This window comes from Hypanus sabinus, chromosome 7 (genome assembly GCF_030144855.1).
Source record: "Hypanus sabinus isolate sHypSab1 chromosome 7, sHypSab1.hap1, whole genome shotgun sequence".
Classification (NCBI taxonomy): domain Eukaryota; kingdom Metazoa; phylum Chordata; class Chondrichthyes; order Myliobatiformes; family Dasyatidae; genus Hypanus; species Hypanus sabinus.
In genome coordinates, this window is record NC_082712.1 from 114,578,582 (window position 1) to 114,600,920 (window position 22,339).

Genomic DNA, 22,339 nt, shown 5'->3' on the forward strand with positions numbered 1-22,339 from the left:
GGATAGGCTGAGTGAGTGGGCAGATACTTGGCAGATGTCATTCAATGTGAATAAATGTGAAGTTATCCACTTTGGAAGCAGGAACAAGAGGGCAGAGTATTGTCTGAACGGTGTAGAGTTAGGTAAGGGAGAAATGCAAAGAGGAGAGAACTAGGAGTCCTAGTTCATCAGTCAATGAAGGTGAATGAGCAAGTGCAACAGGCAGTGAAGAGGGCAAATGGAATGTTGGCCTATATTACAAGGGGAATTGAGTACAAGAGCAAGGATGTCCTTTTGCATTTGTACAGGGCCCTGGTGAGACCACACCTGGAATATTGTGTACAGTTTTGGTCTCCAGGTTTAAGGAAGGACATTCTGGCAATTGAGGAAGTGCAGCGTAGATTCACTAGGTTGATTCCTGGGATGGCAGGGCTGTCTTACGCAGAGAGATTGGGCTTGTACACGCTGGAATTGAGGAGATTGAGAGGGGATCTGATTGAAACGTTTAAGATAATTAAAGGATTTGATAGGATTGAGGCAGGAAATATGTTCCAGATGTTGGGAGAGTCCAGTACCAGAGGGCATGGATTGAGAATAAGAGGTCAGTTATTTAAAACAGAGTTGAGGAAGAGCTTCTTCTCCCAGAGAGTTGTGGAGGTGTGGAATGCACTGCCTTGGAAGACGGTGGAGGCCAATTCCCTGGATGCTTTCAAGAAGGAGCTGGATAGATATCTGATGGATAGGGGAATCAAGGGATATGGGGACAAGGCAGGGACTGGGTATTAATAGTGAATGATCAGCCATGATCTCAGAATGGCGGTGCAGACTCGAGGGGCCGAATGGTCTACTTCTGCACCTATTGTCTATTGTCTATAAATGTTGACAGTGGAGTCTTGGCAGGTTATTGCTGTGAACTTGTGCAAATGGCCATGTTTAGTCCTACATAGATTTGAGCTTGGTGTTAGTGTTTGCATCAAGGAACTGAAGAGAGTTTGGTTATACTTCCAATTTGTATTTGTTATGCACTGTAATTTTTAGGAAATCAAACGAACCTTCTTGGGTTGCATAAGATGCAAGATCTAAGTGTCTCCGTAATAATAAAAGTATAGAAAATGCTGAAAATACTCAAGGTTCTGTGAGAAGGGACACAAAGCTAGCATTTCTAACTAAAAAGCTATTCTGATGAAAGCCTTTGACCTGAAGTGTTAGCTCTGGCTCTTCCCACAGGTCTGCTGAGTGTCTCCAGTATTTTCTGTTTTTAGGCTAGATTTCAATATTTACAACCTTTTGTTGTTTTTCTCAGTATTAACGGGTCTGGTCCAATTCAGCTCCTAGTCACTTCTATACCCAGGTTGTTAATAGGGCTTGGCAATAGTAAATGGTTTGAATATCAAGCAGAGGTTGTCGAGGTTCTCTGCAATTGGAGACAGCCATCACTCAGCATTTTCTGTAGTGCCAGTGTCACATGCAATTCACTATTCCAAGGGGAGAATGATTACATTGTGTGAAGAATTGCAAATGTTGTGCAGTGTTTTCTCTTTTCATTGGTGGTATTTGTTTGCATTATTGGTGTAAAAGATTTTGAATTGGTACATTGTTGGATACGATCATGGTTTCACTATGCACTTCCAAATAAACAACTGCAAATAAGTAAACGTGTGTAATAAAAAGCTTGTATTTATGTAATGTCTTTAATGTGCTTCACACTTGGATATAGAGGTAAACTTAATAGACCCTCTCAAATGAGAAGCCAAGGGATTAAGAGCAGGGTGCTTCAGACTTTAGGTCTGAATATCAGAAGGCACAGCTGCAAGTGATTAGGTGAAGGAGATTAAGGATGCACAGGAGCAGATTGGAGAAAGTCGAGAATTAATTAAAGAATTGAAAGGAGGATGAGAATTATGTTTCTGTTACGGGAGCAAGTCATTGAGTATAATTGTGAAAGGTCGATGGTTATTTGTTACAAATTAGGATAGGGTTGTGTGAGTTCCCAAGCATGCTGAAATAAACACACAGGGTATTATGCTTTAGGAAAATGTGGGCTGGTAGCTATATCTGTGCAAACAATGCTCTTTGTTTAAAAAACAGATAATAAATGATAATAATTGGCACCTGAATTTGGCCTTACCAATATTCATCGAGAGAAAATATACAGTAATTGCTTCTTCGCTGATAATCCATTTCACTTGGCAGTGATTCAGTAACTGCCACTCTTGTTAAAAGGCCCATGCACCACAGAATTGATAGTGATTTTAATTTTTTATTTTATTGCTGACAGAATGATATAGTGTTGTTTACAACTTCCTACTCCATTTACTCCTCAATACCTCAAGACAACGACCTGATTTCAGCTGGACCGTCACTAGATATGGACTTAGAATATGGAAAAAAAGTATTCTGTATAGTAAACTAATTATTCTTACTCAAGGCCAGTAATCCAGATATCAAATTCAAGATACCATTACAATTTTCACTCTCATAAATCTGCCCATACCTGAAATAGGACCATTGTGGGTTGCCAGGCAACCAACTAACTTGGGGACGGGAAACCAGTCTCCCCTATAGGTGCTCTCAGTCTGACACCATATGTTTTGTGCAAATTCTATAACAGAAATACCATATCTCAAAATTATGAGATAGATTGAGAAGCCATCGAATGCAGTTTGCCAATTTCAAACACATCCCATGGTCAAGCTTTCCTTTTAAAAGCTCTTGGATCAGGGTGTCTATCTGATCAGAGAACTTCTGAGAAAGCCGCATGTTAGATCAGTTTTTCATGTAAATACAGTGAAGTAGCTTTAAATTGTATGATGTTCTGGCCAACACAAATGGTGGGCATCTAGACTGTGAAAGAGTTATCTGATTCATTCCACTTCCCTGCTCTGTTTTATTTGTTAGCAAGGTACATCCAACAGGCACTGTCAGTCTTCATCATTATATTAACACATCCATGATGGCAGGTTAGTTTAATAATTTTGACATTGTTTAAAGTCTAATGTTATTTTGGTGGCAATTATTAAATACTTAATATGTGAACTAATGACCATATTGTTATTCATTTGAGATTAAATTGAATTGCTGAATTGAGACTGCAATAAACAAATCCAAAATCTGTTAAAATTTGCATATTACCTATTCCAAGTCTCAAAAAATCTGCATGAAAGGTCATGAACATAGTTGTTGTCTAGTGGATGAGATTTAGAAATGTTCCCTGCCTGAGGAGTTACAGGCGAGAAGGCAGGTGTATGGGGTTAAGTGGGATTCAGGATCAGCCATAATTGAATGGTGGAGCAGACTGGCTGGGCTAAATAGCCTAATTCTACTCCTGTGTCTTATGGACTTGGGCTATCGTCCATTAGCACTTAAGTCCACTATGCTGAAGTGTTTCGCGAGTTTGGTCATGAAACCTATTAACTCCTGCCAGAGGAGTCATTTGGATACTTTATCACAAAATGTCAACGGCAGGTGCCGTTTTCACTCAGTCATGGAGCACCTGGACAATGACGATGCATACATGCATTAAGATGCTCTTCATTGACTATATCTCAGCATCCAATACTACCTTGATATCCTCAATGGCAGACCCCATTTTGTAAGGATTAGCAACAACATCTCCTTCATACTGTCCATCAGCACAGGTGCACCTCAAGGCTGTGTGCTTTGCTCCCTGCTCTATTCACTTTATACCTATGATAGCTCCAGTGGCTTGCCAGTGTCACCCACTGTTGTTGGCTGACTCAAAGGTCTGACGAATCAGCATGTGGGGGGGGGGGGGAGACTGAAAATCAGCAACAACCTCTCTCAGTGGCAGCAAAACCGAAGAACTGATTATCAACTACAGGAGGAAGAAGCCAGAGATCCAGGAGGCAGTCATCATTAGGGGAACAGTTCTTCTACTTTCTTAGAAATTTGCATTGATTCAGCATGTCACCAAAAACTTTGACTAATTCCGATAGATGCGCAGTGAGGAATATCCTAACTGGTTGCACCTTGGTCTGGTATTGAATCACCAATGCCCTGAAACAGAAAAGTCCATAGAAAGTGGTGGATACAGCTCAGTCTAGCACAGGCAAAGCTCACTCACTGCCACAAAAAAGCATCATCCATCATCAAATCTCCCAGCACCCATGCCATCCTCTCTTCTTGTTACTACTAATGGGCAGGAAGTACAGAGGCCATAAGATTCAGGAACAGTTATTATCCTACAAACATTAAGCTCCAGAGCCAGCATGGCTTCATTCATCACAACTCTGAACTGATTCTCTGACCTACAGACTGACTTTCAAGGTTTTTTTATAACTCCTGTCCTTTTTTTTTACACAGTTTGACTTCCTTTGCACATAGGTTGTTTGTCAGTATAATTCATGTATAATTTTTCGTAGATTCTATTATATATCTTTATTTTTCCTGCAAGGAAATTAATCTCAAGGTAGTATATAGAAGCATATTAATATTCTGATTAAGTTTATTTTGAAGTTTGAACTTTGAAATGGTGAATAACAGTCTCCACGGCAGTGTGTGAGTACAGAGTTAGAGAATTCAGAGAACTTTAAGTTGAAAAACCAGTTTTTCTTCAGAAAAATAAATGAATGATTTTTATCTTGACACCCAATATTCTGCATTCCACATTAGGTAACTTGCCCACGTGATTTTCAGTGTAGTCAACTGAGCCAGTTACAGATCCCTTCTCTCCACTCACCCGGCAACCAACCTCCTACAGCAGGGGAGAACTCAGCTCAGTTCAACTCTAGTTCACCAGGTCGTGGGAGCAGAAGAAAAGCAATTGTGGCAAAGAATGCCAAAGGAATTGAGAGCAGCAGTGACTTAAAGGGGAGGACAGCTGCCAGGAGCTGAAGGAGTGGAGAGCCAGAATGCAAGTCAACTAAAGTAGTAGTTAGTGATATGTGAATGCTGCATGTATTGATGGTTTACCATAAACCTCTCAATTAATGCAGTGCTCCCACTAAGAATAGAGTCTATACAAAGAGATTAAACATACGAGCTAACAATTTTGTTCGTTTTTCTGACTCCCATTTCTGCTGTCTGCCCTCCTGCTAGTGTTTGCTCCCAAACTTTTGGTAAGGGGGATAAAGTGTCATTTCCTTCCAAGTCAGTGTGCTGAGCTTGTAAATTACTTTTCAATCTCATTATACCTCTTTTAAATAGATACTACTGTAAAGTTTATTTTAGACAACTGGGTTGGTAATGGAATGAATATAATTTCTTCCACTGAAGAAGATCGACCCATATAATTGATTTCTAATCTTTTAATCAGAACCACTGCACTGGATACTGTCTTTTGTAGTTTTTAGCATGAATTATATCCTGGAGGCTTTCAGAATTATTGCATAACTGCCCACATGACTGACCTACTGATTATGTGACATTTGTAAAGGACTGATTGTTTTTCAAAAGACTCCATGCTGAAATTTGAGCTGTACCAGAATAAATAGGTTTTGGAAGCATGTTGAGAGCACAAGTCGAGTGACTTGGTTTGCCAAGCATCACTGACATTGAGGGGAATAGAGGAAATCCACAGCAATTTCAACAAATGGTGCCCTGTGAGAATTTCCCTTCAGTTTTAATCGGGAACATATGGTGGCAGTGTTTCCTCTTCCTGCTGGAGGCTGAAGACCCACATTCGATGATTTAGGAATAGTTCCTTTATCTCTGTCATCAGATTTCTGAGCAGTCCATGCACACTACCTCAATAACCAATTTTTTGCACTATTTACTTATGTCTTTGCACTCCACTGCTGCTGCAAAACATTTCATGTCATATAAGTCAGTAATAATAATTTATTCAGATACACTTTGATAAAGTAAAGCAGCCTTTCAAGTTAAATTTTACTTCATCCTGCCAAGAAGTGTTTTAATTGGCAGATTTTGAAACAGGTTACAGATCAAGGTGAGCTGACCAAGTTAGCAGGCAGACTCAGTATCGAGGTGTTGACAGAAACGGGATGAATCTTGTTGGTCTTTGATTTATGATTTGCCTTAGGCAATATACAATAGGTGCAGCTTCACTTTTAACTGTAATTGATAATGGGTCTTTCAGTCTCCATTAAAATATTTAATCTGTCTATATCCAGGTGGAGGAAGGTACCAAAGATGTAATGCTAGGGTCCTTGCTTGCTCTGCTGGTGGCTGAAAATGAAGACTGGAAACAAGTTGAAATACCCACTCAAGAATGCACTCCAATGCCTGTCCAAACTGTACCTGCACCAAAGGAACCTGCAGCACCTCTGGCATCTACCTCTAGCAAAGCACAGCATTTAGCTGGGATAGGCGAGTAAGTATAGAGAAATTGAGACACTTATGTACAGTATCACTTAAAGCTAAATTAAATTACTTTCCATTCAACATATTTTTAAGATTTTTCAGCTAGAATATATTTGAAATATGGTCATTCTTACAATGTGGCAAATGCATCAAGTTACGTAGAGCAAGTTCTCACAAGTAGGAAAGTGGAAATGGCCTATGAGTTTATTAGTGTTTCAGAAAAGATATAAAAGAGATACATCTTCACTAAGAGGAGAGTTCACCAGGTATCTGTGAAGTAGTGCAGTGAGTCCTTTCACATGGCCCAAATGAGCAGGTAGGCTCTCAGCTTAAAGTCTCTCCCAAAAAATGGCATCTTTGGCAGAACAAGTCTCCATTAATAATCTGTCCGTTAGTTCTGTCATGGAATGTCAGCCAAGATTATCTTGACATTTTCTTATCTTTCCTTTTATTCCTTAAGTGTTCGTTTAAGTCCAGCTGCTAGACAGATCCTTCAAACACATGGGCTTGAAAGAGGCAGCACTCCCCCAACTGGACCACGGGGAATCTTCACAAAAGAGTGAGTACAAATTAACAGTCAGCTGGGTTAATATTCAAATCATCAGATTGTGCACACCCATTTTTATAGTGAATGGAAGAAGGCAGGAGAATGTGTAACACCATGTTTAAGTATCAAAAACTTTAATAATTACAATATCCTGTGAAGAAATAACTTTGTAAATTATTTACCAGTGAAATAAAGTTAAGTCAAGAAATTGTTACTAGAACATAATAGTTATCCAGGGGCATTACTCCCGAGTTGAACTGTATAGGAGTTCTGTAAGAAATGCTGCTAATATGTTTGTAAAAGGAAATATATAACATTGAAAATTTAAAAAGGCAATTAGTAAATTAGTGACCAAGAAATTAATGCTTTTTAAGGGTCATCTGATTCTTGTCAAACATAAAAATTTGTACATTACCAAGACGTTTGAATGCATTTTGTTGTTGCTTGTTATGGATTGTTTTATAGCCCTCTTGAGTGTTTTGCACAACATGGAGCTGGAGTAAAAGAGTCAGAGCCAAGGTCCTCTTCCCAGAGGAGCTCACAGGAGGAAAGGCAGCAGGGTGTAGTTGAGAGTGAACATCCCTCAAGTGTCCTTTAGAGGTTCACAGACATGTCTCGTAGTTCTGCAGTCCACTTGAAGGCCCTATACTGCTTATTCTGGGCACAAGCACAGGCTAGTATATGTCTGAATCTTGTCACCAAGGTTGACTAGGAATTTTAAATGGCAGGTTAACATCATACCACACCAAAGCTTGGGATTGAGATTATTCAGTTTATGTGGCACTGGGATCAGGGTCAACTAGCACACCAGTCCCTAACTATCACTACCCAAAAGAACAGGTCACAGACCCAATATGTTGGATATTTCTCTTTGTGCAGGTGCTGTCTGACCTGCTGAACTCTTCCAGCATTTTCTGTATGTATTCCACCTACTGAGGTTTCCTTAATGTGGAAGTTCCTGTGAGCATTCCACCAGGATTTTGTGGCTTAATGGAGTAAATTTTGTTTCTCTGTCTGCACTTTTTTTTTTTGCTATTAGTATTGCCCCTAAGTTGTGCAATAACTTCCACGGATTCAGTGTCAGCTTCCCCTTTAGTCGTTTCACATGGGACATTTGTCAGTTAAGCTTCATCAGGTGTGCATTACACCTGAAACTGATTATTCTTAATATTTGATGAATACAGCAGTTAGCACCTCTGAGTTACAAATGTGTTTGCATGAACTAAGTGGATGAGACAAACTGACACAGGTCTTTCGTGCAGCTCCATTGGGTGCACATTTTCTGCTTTAGACCCAGCGGAAAATTTGAGGGGAGTAACAGCCAAGATACTCCAGGAGTCTGAAGAAAACATGGACATGTAATCCCATTTCCAAACTGTTTGCTAAACTGGAAAGAAAGCTGCACAATATGGTAGTGGGCTGAGACTAGATTTGCTACTGGGACCATTAGATGTGTGATAAGGCTACCATATTGATGAGGGGGAATCTCCTAATACAGAGAATATTGAATGGGCTAGAGAAGTCTGAAACAAGATCACCTCATTACATAGAAAAGGTGCAAAGGAGATTTACAAGGATGTTGCCTGGATTGGGGAGCATACCTTATAAGAACAGGTTGAGTGAATTCGGCCTTTTCTCCTTGGAGCAATGGAGGATGAGAGGTGACCTGATAGAGGTGTATAAGATGATGAGAGGCATTGATCATGTGGATAGTCAGAGGCTTTTTCCCAGGGCTGAAATGGTTGCCACAAGAGGACACAGGTTTAAGGTGCTGGGAAGTAGGTACAGATGAGATGTCAGGGGTAAGTTTTTTATGCAGAGAGTGGTTAGTGTGTGGGATGGGCTGCCAGTGGCCGTGGTGGAGGCAGATACAATAGGGTCTTTTAAGAGACTCCTGGACAGGTACATAGAGCTTAGAAAAATAGAGGGCTATGGGTTACCCTAGTAATTTCTAAGGTAGGGACATGTTTGGTACAGCTTTGTGAGCCGAAGGGCCTGTATTGGGCTGTAGGTTTTCTATGTTTCTAAGGGAACAATCATAATATTGCAAGATTTCAGCTAGTAATCTTATTTAATGAAGTAATGATATTTGTCTGGAGGACAGACAAACAAGATGGGAGACGGACTTGGCATGGGCAATTGAAAATCTACTACGTCGTGTCACCCAGTGCTTCCAACCCACGTTATGTCATTAGAGAACTGATCACATATAGGATTTCAATAGTTCTGAACATAGAATATTTTTAATCTTGGACCAACACAAATAGCTTTCTAACTTTATGCATATGTCAGCATTTTAACATTTTTCTTTAATGTTCAGATAATTTATAATAAATATTGAGATATCAACTTTGAGAAGCTTTTGACTATTATAGACTATTATAGCTATTATCTGGTACATTTTTTTGTGTCTTTGAGGAACTGGATTAAATCTTTGCATATCAGTTTTTGCCTTATTATCTTAGTAGTAGGTAAGAGGATGCAAGTTCCTCTGTAATTGATTCTTTACCGGCTAAATGATTTGAGAATTGTCTATAGTGAGCTTTTTCTTGATTAAGATTAGGTCAAAACATACAGTGAAATATATTGTTTGCATCATCATTTGTGATGTGCTGGGGGCAGCCCATGAGTATTGCCATGTTTACAGGATCAACATAGTATGCTCATATTTCACTAACCCAGGCATGGGCAAACTACGGCCCGCAGGCCATATGCGGCCCGTTAAGCTTTTTAATCCGGCCCGCAGAACTTGATGAAATTATATTAATAAACCTTGTTAACGTTTTTTCCCCGCAATTCTGGCGTTTTCCCAATAGATGACGCACTCTATATACATTTGTGGCGACCCATTTCCTGGCACATCCGAACCGGCTCACAATTAGTCAGCGTTCCGGCTAAGGAGATAGCCTGCTGGGATTTGTGAGCACAGAGCTTTGGAGCCTGTGCGCGGGGGGCAGGTTGAGGGAGGCTTAAAAGTGAGGCTGGGGATTTCGAATAAAGTTTTTTTTCTTCGACTGCAGTTACCGACTCCGTGTCATAATTTTAGCGCTGCATGTAGCACACCGCTACACATTGACCTCTGTTGAGGTGCAGCGTATTACTCCACATTTGCGCTTTATTCTTTGTTCGGCTCGACCTATTTGTGTGAACAGGCCACAGATCCAAGTTAACTGACCAAGTTAACCTCAGATCCATCCTGAGAATCGCCACAACAAAACTAAATCCAGACTTTGATGTGCTGGCTAAAAAGGGAGACAAACAACACTGTTCCCACTGAAATGAAAAATAAGTTTCTTCGTTGTGTTATGTAAAAAATGCATTTGAAAATATTTTTTTCAATAAGCCTTACATGTTACATGTCATTTCTGTTAAGTGCTGGACATGAGTAGTGCGCAGGTGCACGTACGTTCTCAAAATAAAAAATGCGCTCCAGATCAAATACTGGCATACTGGCGCGCTGTCACTGTTCTGTCGTTGTTGAGTTTTGGCACAGGGGACAATTGAATAAGAAGGAGCAGGACAAGTAGACCTGCATCTCCTACCGTTTTTGAAATAAAGACAGTCAGGAGGAGAGTGATGATGATAATATCTTGGATAACAGAATTTTCAGTGCTTTAAAATAATAACTGTTACTATTAAAAAAAGCTGTATTTTATTCATTTAATTTTCAGTGTTTTAAAAGTCATTTCAATAAATAGCTAAATACCATGGGACTTCAAAGACAGATATTTTGTTGTAATGCATTTGTTCATTTTCAATTGAAATTAAAGCACATGTTTTCTACATATCCCATGATATTTTATTTTCTCTTATGAGGTGTATTACCAAAACACTCCGTCCATCTGCTCCTGGTCCGGCCCCCCTGTCAAATTTTAGAACCCTTTGTGGCCCACAAGTCAAAAAGTTTGCCCACCCCTGCACTAACCCTAACCTGTACATCTTTGGAGTGCAGGAGGAAACTGGAGCACCTGGAGTATACCCATATGGTCATGGGGAGAACATACAAACTCCTTATAGCAGCAGCAGGAATTGAATGCCGATCAGTGATCACTGGTGCTGTAAAGTGATTGCTTTAATCACTGTGCTAATGTACCGCCCTGATTGAAGCAAAACTGTTAGGAATCTCAGTGTAAGCAGGTTTATATACTTGTATGCAAAGAAATCTTTTTCACTTGTGTCCCAGCAGCTGGGTTTTATCCCAGGATGGCAGTCCAAGACAGCTCCACGAAGCTTTTTTGTGGGCCTTTCTATTGGCCTAAAATGAATTTTATTTTACTTAGTGCTGTACAGAATTAAGTTGAATCTGACCTTCAATTCACAAGACTGAGCAGATTCTACAAAGCTGGTCTGACATTTACACCCCTACTTGCCCTGATATATTGTCACTTTCAGGCTTTGTAGGGGAATGAGTTAATCTGAGCTGGAGGGCCAACTTGGGCATCACTAGCCAGCAACGACAAATGCTCCATCACATGAACTTGAGGGTTCAGCAGGGCATCGTACATTTGTTGTGTTTGTGTTGGCGAGTGGGGAAGCAAACAAATATCCTTGACCTTGCAGTGTTCTTGGGTTTTTGAACATGATGGTGGTACATAGAACATAGAACAGTACAGCATAGTACAGGCCCTTCGGCCCACAGTGTTGTGCCGACCCTCAAACCCTGCCTCCCATATAACTCCCTACCTTAAATTCCTCCATATACCTGTCTAGTAGTCTCTTAAACTTCACTAGTGTATCTGCCTCCACCACTGACTCAGGCAGTGTATTCCACTCACCAACCACTCTCTGAGTGAAAAATCTTCCTCTAATATCCCCCTTGAACTTCCCTCCCCTTACCTTAAAGCCATGTCCTCTTGTACTGAGCAGTGGTGCCCTGGGGAAGAGGCACTGGCTGTCCACTCTGTCTATTCCTCTTAATATCTTGTGCACCTCTATCATGTCTCCTCTCATCCTCCTTCTCTCCAAAGAGTAAAGCCCTAGCTCCCTTAATCTCTGATCATAATCCATAGTCGCTAAACCAGGCAGCATCCTGGTAAATCTCCTCTGTACCCTTTCCAATGCTTCCACATCCTTCCTATACTGAGGCGACCAAAACTGGACACAGTACTCCAAGTGTGGCGTAAGTAGAGTTTTATAGAGCTGCATCATTACATCGCATTTCTTAAACTCTATCCCTCGACTTATGAAAGCTAACACCCCATAAGTTTTCTTAACTACCCTATCTACCTGTGAGGCAACTTTCAGGGATCTGTGGACATGTACCCCCAGATCCCTCTGCTTCTCCACACTACCAAGTATCCTGCCATTTACTTTGTACTCTGCCTTGGAGTTTGTCCTTCCGAAGTGTACCACCTCACACCTCTCTGTGTTGAACTCCATCTGCCACTTCTCAGCCCACTTCTGCATCCTATCAATGTCTCTCTGCAATCTTTAACAATCCTCAACACTATCCACAACACCACCGACCTTTGCGTCATCTGCAAACTGGCCAACCCACCCTTCTGCCCCCACATCCAGGTCGATAATAAAAATCCCAAAAAGTAGAGGTCCCAGAACAGATCCTTGTGGGACACCACTAGTCACCACCCTCCAATCTGAATGTCCTCCCTCCACCACGACCCTCTGCCTTCTGCAGGCAAGCCAATTCTGTATCCACCCGGCCAAACTTCCCTGGATCCCATGCCTTCTGACTTTCTGAATAAGCCTACCTTGTGGAACCTTGTCAAATGCCTTACTAAAATCCGTGTAGATCACATCCATTGCGCTACCCTCATCTATAGGTCTGGTCACCTCCTCAAAGAACTCTATCAGGTTTGTTAGGCACGATCTGCCCTTCACAAAGCCATGCTGACTGTCCCTGATGAGACCATGATTCTCTAAATGCCTATAGATCCTATCTCTAAGAATCTTTTCCAACAGCTTTCCCACTTCAGACATAAGGTTCACTGGTCTGTAATTACCTGGACTATCCCTACTACCTTTTTTGAACAAGGGGACAACATTCGCCTCCCTTCAATCCTCCGGTACCATTCCTGTGGACAACGAGGACATAAAGATCCTAGGCAGAGGTTCAGCAATCTCTTCCCTTGCCTCGTGGAGCAGTCTGGGGAATATTTCATCAGGCCCCGGGGACTTATCAGTCCTAATGTATTTTAACACTCCTCCAACACCTCCTCTCCCTTAATATCAACATGCTCCAGAACATCAACCTCACTCATATTGTCCTCACCGTCATCAAGTTCCCTCTCAGTGGTGAATACTGAAGAGCAGTATTTATTGAGGACCTCGCTCACTTCCACAGCCTCCAGGCACATCTTCCCACTTTTATCTCTAATCTGTCCTACCTTCACTCCTGTCATCCTTTTGTTCTTCACATAATTGAAGAATGCCTTGGGGTTTTCCTTTACCCTACTCGCCAAGGCCTTCTCAGCCCCTTCTTCTTTCTTCCTACTCTATATTCCTCAATAGACCCATCTGATTCTTGCTTTTTGAACCTCATGTATGCTGTCTTCTTCCACCGGACTAGATTTTCCACTTCACTTGTCACCCATGGTTCCTTCACCTTACCATTCTTCATCTTCCTCACTGGGACAAATTTATCCCTAGCATCCTGCAAGAGATCCTTAAACATCGACCACAAGTCCATAGTACATTTCCCTGCAAAAACATCGTCCCAATTCACACCTGCAGGTTCTAGCCTTGTAGCCTCATAATTTGCCCTTCTCCAATTAAAAATTTTCCTATCCTCTCTGATTCTGTCTTTTTCCATGATAATGCTAAAGGCCAGGGAGCGGTGATCACTGTCCCCCAGATGCTCACCCACTGACAGATCTGTGATCTGACCCAGTTCATTACCTAATACTAGATCTAGTATGGCATCCCCCCTAGTTGGCCTGTCAACATACTGTGACAGGAATCCATCCTGGACACACTTAAACTCTGCCCCATCTAAACCCTTGGAACTAATCAAGTGCCAATCAATATTAGGGAAGTTAAAGTCACCCATGATAACAACCCTGTTATTTTTGCACCTTTCCAAAATCTGCCTCCCAATCTTCTCCTCGGTATTTCTGCTGCTACCAGGGGGTCTATAGAATACCCCAGTAGAGTAACTGCTTCCTTCCTGTTCCTGACTTCCACCCATACTGACTCAAAAGAGGATCCTGCTACATTACCCACCCTTTCTGCAGCTGTAATAGTATCCCTGACCAGTAATTCCACCCCTCCTCCCCTTTCTTCCCCCCTCTCCATCCCTTTTAAAGCACTGAAATCCAGGAATATTGAGAATCCATTCCTGCCCTGGTGCCAGCCAAGTCTCCATAATGGCTACTACATCATACTGGCATCGTAATGGCATACTAAATCATACTACATGCGTCTGACTACTTTTCATTACCCATTAACCAAACTCAGTCAGGTCCTAATCTAGCACCCAAATGAGTAAATTTTTATCTTGGACTGCTAGCTATGAATGGGGAACAAATATTTTTACTAACATCCCCTCCCACAGAATTTAAATTACCCATTAACCCTTGTTTCTCTTCTCAGCTACCTGCAAAGATATCAAAGGTAGCTGAGACGAGAAACTTGGGTTTCTCTTTGTCTTTGAATTGCCAGTTGTGTTCTAATCTGGCACACAATGCTGCCAGCACCAGAAGATTTTCCAGACTTTTGCCTATTATTTAAGACCCTATCATACATTTGGCACACATGAGATACTGCGCAATATTATTCAAATTTTTCGAGTGAATCTATCAAGTTTCAATGGAGCATAGGAATCCCAGTATGTTTCAAGGGAACATGTGAACTGAGGACCTACTGAGATTCTAGGGAGCACAGGAAATTGGGGTCCTGGTGAGTTTCAAAGGAACATGTGAACTAGGGACCCAGAGATTCAAATGAGCACAGGAACTGGAATCCCAGTAACTTGCAAGGGAACATGTGAACTGGAATCCCAGTGTGTTTCAAGGGAGCACATGAACTGGAATCCCAGTGTGTTTCAAGGGAGCACGTGAACTGGAATCCCAGTGTGTTTCAAGGGAGCACGTGAACTGGAATCCCAGTGTGTTTCAAGGGAGTACGTGAACTGGAATCCCAGTGAGATTCAAGGGAGCTCGTGAACTGGAATCCCAGTGTGTTTCAAGGGAGCACGTGAACTGGAATCCCAGTGTGTTTCAAGGGAGTACGTGAACTGGAATCCCAGTGAGATTCAAGGGAGCTCGTGAACTGGAATCCCAGAGAGATTCAAGGGAGCACGTGAACTGGAATCCCAGTGAGATTCAAGGGAGCACGTGAACTGGAATCACAGTGTGTTTCAAGGGAGCACGTGAACTGGAATCCCAGTGAGATTCAAGGCAGCTCATGAACTGGAATCCCAGTGAGATTCAAGGGAACACGTGAAGTGTAATCCCAGTGAGATTCAAGGGAGCACGTGAACGGGAATCCCAGTGTGTTTCAAGGGAGCACGTGAACGAGGATTACAATGAGATTCAAGGGAGCACGTGAACTGGAATCCCAGTGTGTTTCAAGGGAGCACGTGAACTGGAATCCCAGTGAGATTCAAGGGAACACGTGAACTGGAATCCCAGTGAGATTCAAGGGAACACGTGAAGTGTAATCCCAGTGAGATTCAAGGGAGCACGTGAACGGGAATCCCAGTGTGTTTCAAGGGAGCACGTGAACGAGGATTACAATGAGATTCAAGGGAGCACGTGAACTGGAATCCCAGTGTGTTTCAAGGGAGCACGTGAACGGGAATCCCAGTGTGTTTCAAGGGAGCACGTGAATGGGAATCCCAGTGTGTTTCAAGGGAGCACGTGAACTGGAATCCCAGTGAGATTCAACGGAGCACGTGAACTGGAAACCCAGTGTGTTTCAAGGGAGCACGTGAACGAGGATCGCAATGAGATTCAAGGGAGCACGTGAACTGGAATCCCAGTGAGATTCAAGGGAGCACGTGAACTGGAATCCCAGTGAGATTCAAGGGAGCACGTGAACGAGGATTGCAATGAGATTCAAGGGAGCACGTGAACTGGAATCCCAGTGAGATTCAAGGGAGCACGTGAACGGGAATCCCAGTGTGTTTCAAGGGAGCACGTGACCGAGGATTGCAATGAGATTCAAGGGAGCACTTGAACTGGAATCCCAGTGAGATTCAAGGGAGCACGTGAATGAGGATCGCAATGAGATTCAAGGGAACACGTGAAGTGTAATCCCAGTGTGTTTCAAGGGAGCACGTGAACTGGAATCCCAGTGTGTTTCAAGGGAGCACGTGTACTGGAATCCCAGTGAGATTCAAGTGAGCATGGAACTGGAATCCCAGTGTGTTTCAAGGGAGCACGTGAACTGGAATCCCAGTGAGATTCAAGGGAGCACGTGAACGGGAATCCCAGTGTGTTTCAAAGGAGCATGTGACCGAGGATTGCAATGAGATTCAAGGGAGCACGTGAACTGGAATCCCAGTGAGATTCAAGGGAGCACATGAACTGGAATCTCAGTGTGTTTCAAGGGAGCACGTGAACTGGAATCCCAGTGAGATTCAAGGGAGCACGTGAACTGGAATCCCAGTGAGATTCAACGGAGCACGTGAACTGGAAACCCAGTGTGTTTCAAGGGAGCACGTGAACGAGGATCGCAATGAGATTCAAGGGAGCACTTGAACTGGAATCCCAGTGAGATTCAAGGGAACACGTGAACTGGAATCCCAGTGAGATTCAAGGGAGCACATGAACTGGAATCCCAGTGAGATTCAAGGGAACACGTGAACTGGAATCCCAGTGAGATTCAAGGGAGCACATGAACTGGAATCCCAGTGAGATTCAAGGGAGCACGTGAACGAGGATTGCAATGAGATTCAAGGGAGCACGTGAACTGGAACCCCAGTGAGATTCAAGGGAGCACGTGAACTGGAATCCCAGTGTGTTTCAAGGGAGCACGTGAACGGGAATCCCAGTGTGTTTCAAGGGAGCACGTGAATGAGGATCGCAATGAGATTCAAGGGAACACGTGAAGTGTAATCCCAGTGTGTTTCAAGGGAGCACGTGAACTGGAAACCCAGTGTGTTTCAAGGGAGCACGTGAACGAGGATTGCAATGAGATTCAAGGGAGCACGTGAACTGGAATCCCAGTGAGATTCAAGGGAGCACGTGAACGGGAATCCCAGTGTGTTTCAAGGGAGCACGTGACTGAGGATTGCAATGAGATTCAAGGGAGCACTTGAACTGGAATCCCAGTGAGATTCAAGGGAGCATGTGAACTGGAATCCCAGTGAGATTCAAGGGAGCACGTGAACTGGAATCCCAGTGAGATTCAAGGGAGCACGTGAACTGGAATCCCAGTGTGTTTCAAGGGAGCACGTGAACTGGAATTCCCGTGTGTTTCAAGGGAGCACGTGAATGAGGATCGCAATGAGATTCAAGGGAACACGTGAAGTGTAATCCCAGTGTGTTTCAAGGGAGCACGTGAACTGGAATCCCAGTGTGTTTCAAGGGAGCACGTGTACTGGAATCCCAGTGAGATTCAAGTGAGCATGGAACTGGAATCCCAGTGTGTTTCAAGGGAGCACGTGAACTGGAATCCCAGTGAGATTCAAGGGAGCACGTGAACGGGAATCCCAGTGTGTTTCAAAGGAGCATGTGACCGAGGATTGCAATGAGATTCAAGGGAGCACGTGAACTGGAATCCCAGTGAGATTCAAGGGAGCACATGAACTGGAATCTCAGTGAGATTCAAGGGAGCACGTGAACTGGAATCCCAGTGAGATTCAAGGGAGCACGTGAACTGGAATCCCAGTGTGTTTCAAGGGAGCACGTGACCGAGGATTACAATGAGATTCAAGGGAGCACTTGAACTGGAATCCCAGTGAGATTCAAGGGAGCACGTGAACGAGGATTGCAATGAGATTCAAGGGAGCACGTGAACTGGAATCCCAGTGTGTTTCAAGGGAGCATGTGAACGAGGATTGCAATGAGATTCAAGGGAGCAAGTGAACTGGAATCCCAGTGAGATTCAAGGGAACACGTGAACTGGAATCCCAGTGAGATTCAAGGGAGCACGTGAACTGGAATCCCAGTGTGTTTCAAGGGAGCACGTGAACTGGGTTTCTGGTGAGTTTTAAGCAAGTGGGTGAGCTGGGGTTACGGTGAGTTTCAAGGAAGCATGTGAACTTGGGTCCTGTGGAGTTTCAAGAGAGCATGGGAAATATTACCAGTTAATCTAGGCACCAAACCATAAGGCATCTGGGTGGTCATGTAGCACTCTATTGTTTTACTATATTTGCATTTGCAATTGCCAGCTTTTTTTCAAATATTCCACTGTTTCACTTATTTATTCTTCAGGATTCTTTCTGCTTTGTTTGCAGGACACGCATCACAGATGTGTTTTCACTTACTCCATCTAGTTAGGCTGTGTGATCTATCCTGTTGGCGGTAGCCCCCTCAGCTAAAGTTCATTTAAAACTTCAGCCATTTAAGCAAGGCAAGGTCATAAAATGGCCTCAACCATGTTTCTTAAAAAGAGGCTACTTATTTTTTACGATTGACCATTAAAAATAGCTATGCCACTTCAGTTTAAGGAATTTTACAAGAAAGAGCCTAAAAAGGGGGCAGGACAGCTGGTTGTGATCAGAAGGGCCCTGCACTGAGACTCATCAATCAGCTCGGATCTAGCCTGTCATTAGCAGGCTTCACCAGGGATGGCCGAGCACATTCAACTGACCTGTTCAGGCAGCTTGTGGTTATTGAAAGGTCCGGCTCTATATGGTTATGCAGCCATTTCGCAAGTGAAGGGTTAATAATTAAATGTAATTAAGCACTTTTGACCTTGACCTTTGCTGTAACCAGAAAGTAGTCAAATCTGATTCTGCTGGATTAGATCCATAACATCAATAAGTTTTAAATACAAGCTAAACCATTTAATGCATGAATAGACTGTCTTAATTAACTTGTAAGATTTTATATTTATTTATTTTTGTTCCAGTCGGGGAATGGGACTGCTGAGCAATTGTGTCCACCTGTGCTGTCATGATTATGCATAAACACATGTGTACACAGGCTCTTGCACAGGTGTATGTAGGATGGCACCTGTCTCATTTGAAAACCATTTAAAGGAGATGTGCAAAGGAAGTTTTTATATATTTTTATTATCTATAAAATATACTTGTATATTGAGGGCAGTAGGTGCCTGGCAAACATTGCTGGAGGAGGTGGTAGGAGGCAGACTCATAAACAAGCAGGGGATAGAGAGATACCTCTCGTATGCAGGCAGACGGGGTTAGTTTCCTGACTGGAGTAGACTTGGTGGGCTGAAAGGCCTCCTCTATGCTGTACTGTTCTATATTCTAAGTTAAGTGTTTTTTTCTTTCCATGTGCCCAGGAAAATCTTCATACAGAGACTTCATTTGTTTTAATTTATTACTGGATATCCACTCTGCCGCACTGCATTCATGAGGGAGATTCATATACTCCAAAGACATCTCTGATCTGCACAATCCTGAATTCATCCCCGGAAAGAATAATCTCAGTTATTGAATGCTTCTGGGCATTTTGTTTAAGTAACAGTTAGTGCACTATAATATCTGAATATATACATGTCTGAATTGGATTTTTTTGTTAGCTAGTTGATAAACACAATCATGTGCCAATTATTTAAATTTAGATTCAAGTCTCAACTGTCAGTGAGAGCTGAAGCAAATTCTGTTTCATTCTGAAATGACAGCTTGCATAAGCCTGCAGGTGGTGTTAAAGGGGAGGCAGATTTTCCAGATCTGTTATTATTAAAAGTTGCAAATAAGAATTTCTATCTACTCCATGTGAATATATTTCATGAAACTGCAGTGTGACTAATGTTTTCAGGGAAATGGGAAAATTGGATATGCCTTATTTTAAGTCTTTATCTGAAAGCTCAAAATGTGGGTTTTTTTTAAGTTGTCCTTTAAATACAGGGAGCTACATTTTTTAAAAAAATATTTGTGTTCAGTGTATATGACATGCAAGTTGTCTTGAGTGTTTTACAATTGATCCACCCAGTTTTAAATGACTCTGGTTGAGACATTTATTAACATCAAGTTGTCAATCTCTGCGACTGAGCAATGATAAATTATTGGAGTAATTTACTGTGTGGCCCAGCAATGACCTTAAAGTGTCCCTAAGGCAATATGGCGACATCTAATACAGGCATACCTGACCTCAAGGACCCATTTATGATTTTCAGGAAAGAGAATTTTCTACTATCATTATCTTTGAGTAAGTTATTGCACGCACACTAGTTTGGATCATGAGGAGATAAGAATTGCTGATGGAGAGCTAAGGCAGAAAAATATCCCTGTACTATGTTTCTTTTTGTATTTGAAGTTTTGCGAAACCCAGACTTGAACAGTGAATTGACTGTAACTAATAATACAAACACTATTATTAGCCACTGATAATGGGATTTTTGTGACGGTAACCCTGAATGTGTGCCACCTCCCAGGTGAATACTGGATTCTAAGCTTGCACTGATCTAATCACCATCCACATTTGTCAGACACATTTGCTGCAGATTTGAGACAACGAAAAAGGAGACAGTTGATTGCATACTCACTTTGTCTCCCTCCTTGTATAATCAATCCAGGTTGTGCAGAAGGAGCCAGTTCATTCGTTCAGTATCTTAGAGGTCAAAGGATTGAATTTTCCTGAATGTCAGGTGATCATCTGGTGACTGAGCTGGAATCTTGTTTGTTACCCCATTCAGAGAGATCATTGCTAATCTATATCTTAACAATTTATCCTCTGACATAATCTTTGCTGTCTTTGCTAAAGCAAAACTTACCAACTGTTCAGTATCCACAGCCTTTGTCTTGAGCAGAAGTGGGGTTTAAGGTGGGCTAGATTGAATTCTTCTCTTCCACCATGTATTGCAAAAAACAGTTGAGTTATTTTCTCCCAATTTAGGAATTAGAACTTTTATTTACTCCCAAGTCAAATATTAACGTTGAATGCATCCAGCCTGATGCAATTTTCTTGTCTTTTATACCATAAGATACTCAGATGGCAATCTGTTCACAGAAATGTGATGTTTCCAGGCATGAGCTGGCTAATGTAGACAGCTGTCTTACTGGGTGACCATCTTTCTGTTTCACTCCACGTAGCACTGCCCTGTTTGGCACAGACACAGACCAAAGGTACAAACTCTGGATAGCTTATTCAAACTCAAACTAATTTATAGCTTGAATGTGCTCTCAAATGTGATAATTTTAAAAATGATGTCGTTTTTAGAGCTAGACTTACACAGTCCAGAATCAGTTACTTCAGCGTACCTTGTATGTGCAGACTATCAAGTGAATTAGTTTATTGTCACATGTATCGAGGTACAATGGAAAACAAGTCTTGTATGCTGTTAATACTGATCAATTTATTGCAACAGTACATTGAGATAGTATGAGGTAAAAACTATAATAGACTGCAGAAGTGTTATAGTTACAGGTAGCAATCAGGTGCAGGTTCACAAGGTAAACTGTGAATAGTTCATACTATCATACCAGGGAACCTTTCAAGTAGTCTTGTAGCAGTGGGATAGAAGCTGTCATTCAGCCTGATGGGACATACTTTCAGGCTATGTTAGTACTCGACCATACTAATCCCATTTACCAGCATTTAGTCCATAACCTTCTATTCCTTGCCAATTCTGAGATATTGCGAGTCTCTGTCTTCAGCACTCTTTTGGGCAGTGCGTTCCAAATTCCACCCTCTGGGTGAAAGAAAGTTTATATGATACTCCACTAAACCCCTTAGTTCTTACCTTAAACATGCCTTCTAGTTATGGATACTTTACTCACAGGCAAAAGTTTACTGCTCTGTATTTATGTCCCACATCATTTTGTACATCTCCATCAGGATTCCTCCCCTCTTCCTTGTGACTGCCCCTATCACTCTTCCAAAGAAAACAAACCTGGCTTATCACATCTCTCATCGTAACTGAGATGTTCTATCCCAGGCAACGTTCTGGTTAATTTCTTCTGTACTCTCTCTTCAGAACTATAACATCCAAACTGCATACAATATTCATGATGTGTACTCACCAGTATTTTAAACTTTGTAGCTCTTATATTCCATGTCAAAACTTAACAAGGTTGATTTGCCATAATGCTGCCTTTACTACCTCCTTCACCATCACATCCACCTGTGTTGTTACTTTTGGGAACTATGAGTTTCTACCCTAGTGTTCCTCTGTGCATCAACCCTCCTTAGGGCCTTCTCATTTACCTTGTTCAAGCTTTAATTGATTTTACAAACTGCATCACACTTGTCAAGATGAACGCAATATACAGTTTCACAATAATGTAACACTCCCATTACAGAGAGTAAAAGTATTGAACTCTGAAGTAGAAATTTAAAATGCATGAATTATGCAGGAGTTGATTAGCATTTGAAAGAGAAAGCTGGGTTTTAGTCCTTTGGAATACATACAAAATGCTGGAGGAACTCAGCAGGCTGGGCAGCAGCTATGGAAAAGGGTAAATAGTCAACGTTTCAGGCCAAGACCCTTCATCAGAAT

At 42.0% G+C, this 22,339-nt stretch overlaps 1 protein-coding gene across 1 annotated transcript in view; it reads left to right on the plus strand.

Annotated features, from left to right (window-relative positions):
- The window catches only part of pdhx (pyruvate dehydrogenase complex component X), a 218,000-nt gene that overhangs the window by 85,366 nt on the left and 110,295 nt on the right, over positions 1–22,339 (plus strand). Inside the window, exons 4-5 of the mRNA XM_059975424.1 lie at positions 6,072–6,271; positions 6,722–6,820. Of these exons, the coding sequence (XP_059831407.1) occupies positions 6,072–6,271; positions 6,722–6,820 (299 nt within the window). The remainder of the gene's footprint in view (positions 1–6,071; positions 6,272–6,721; positions 6,821–22,339) is intronic.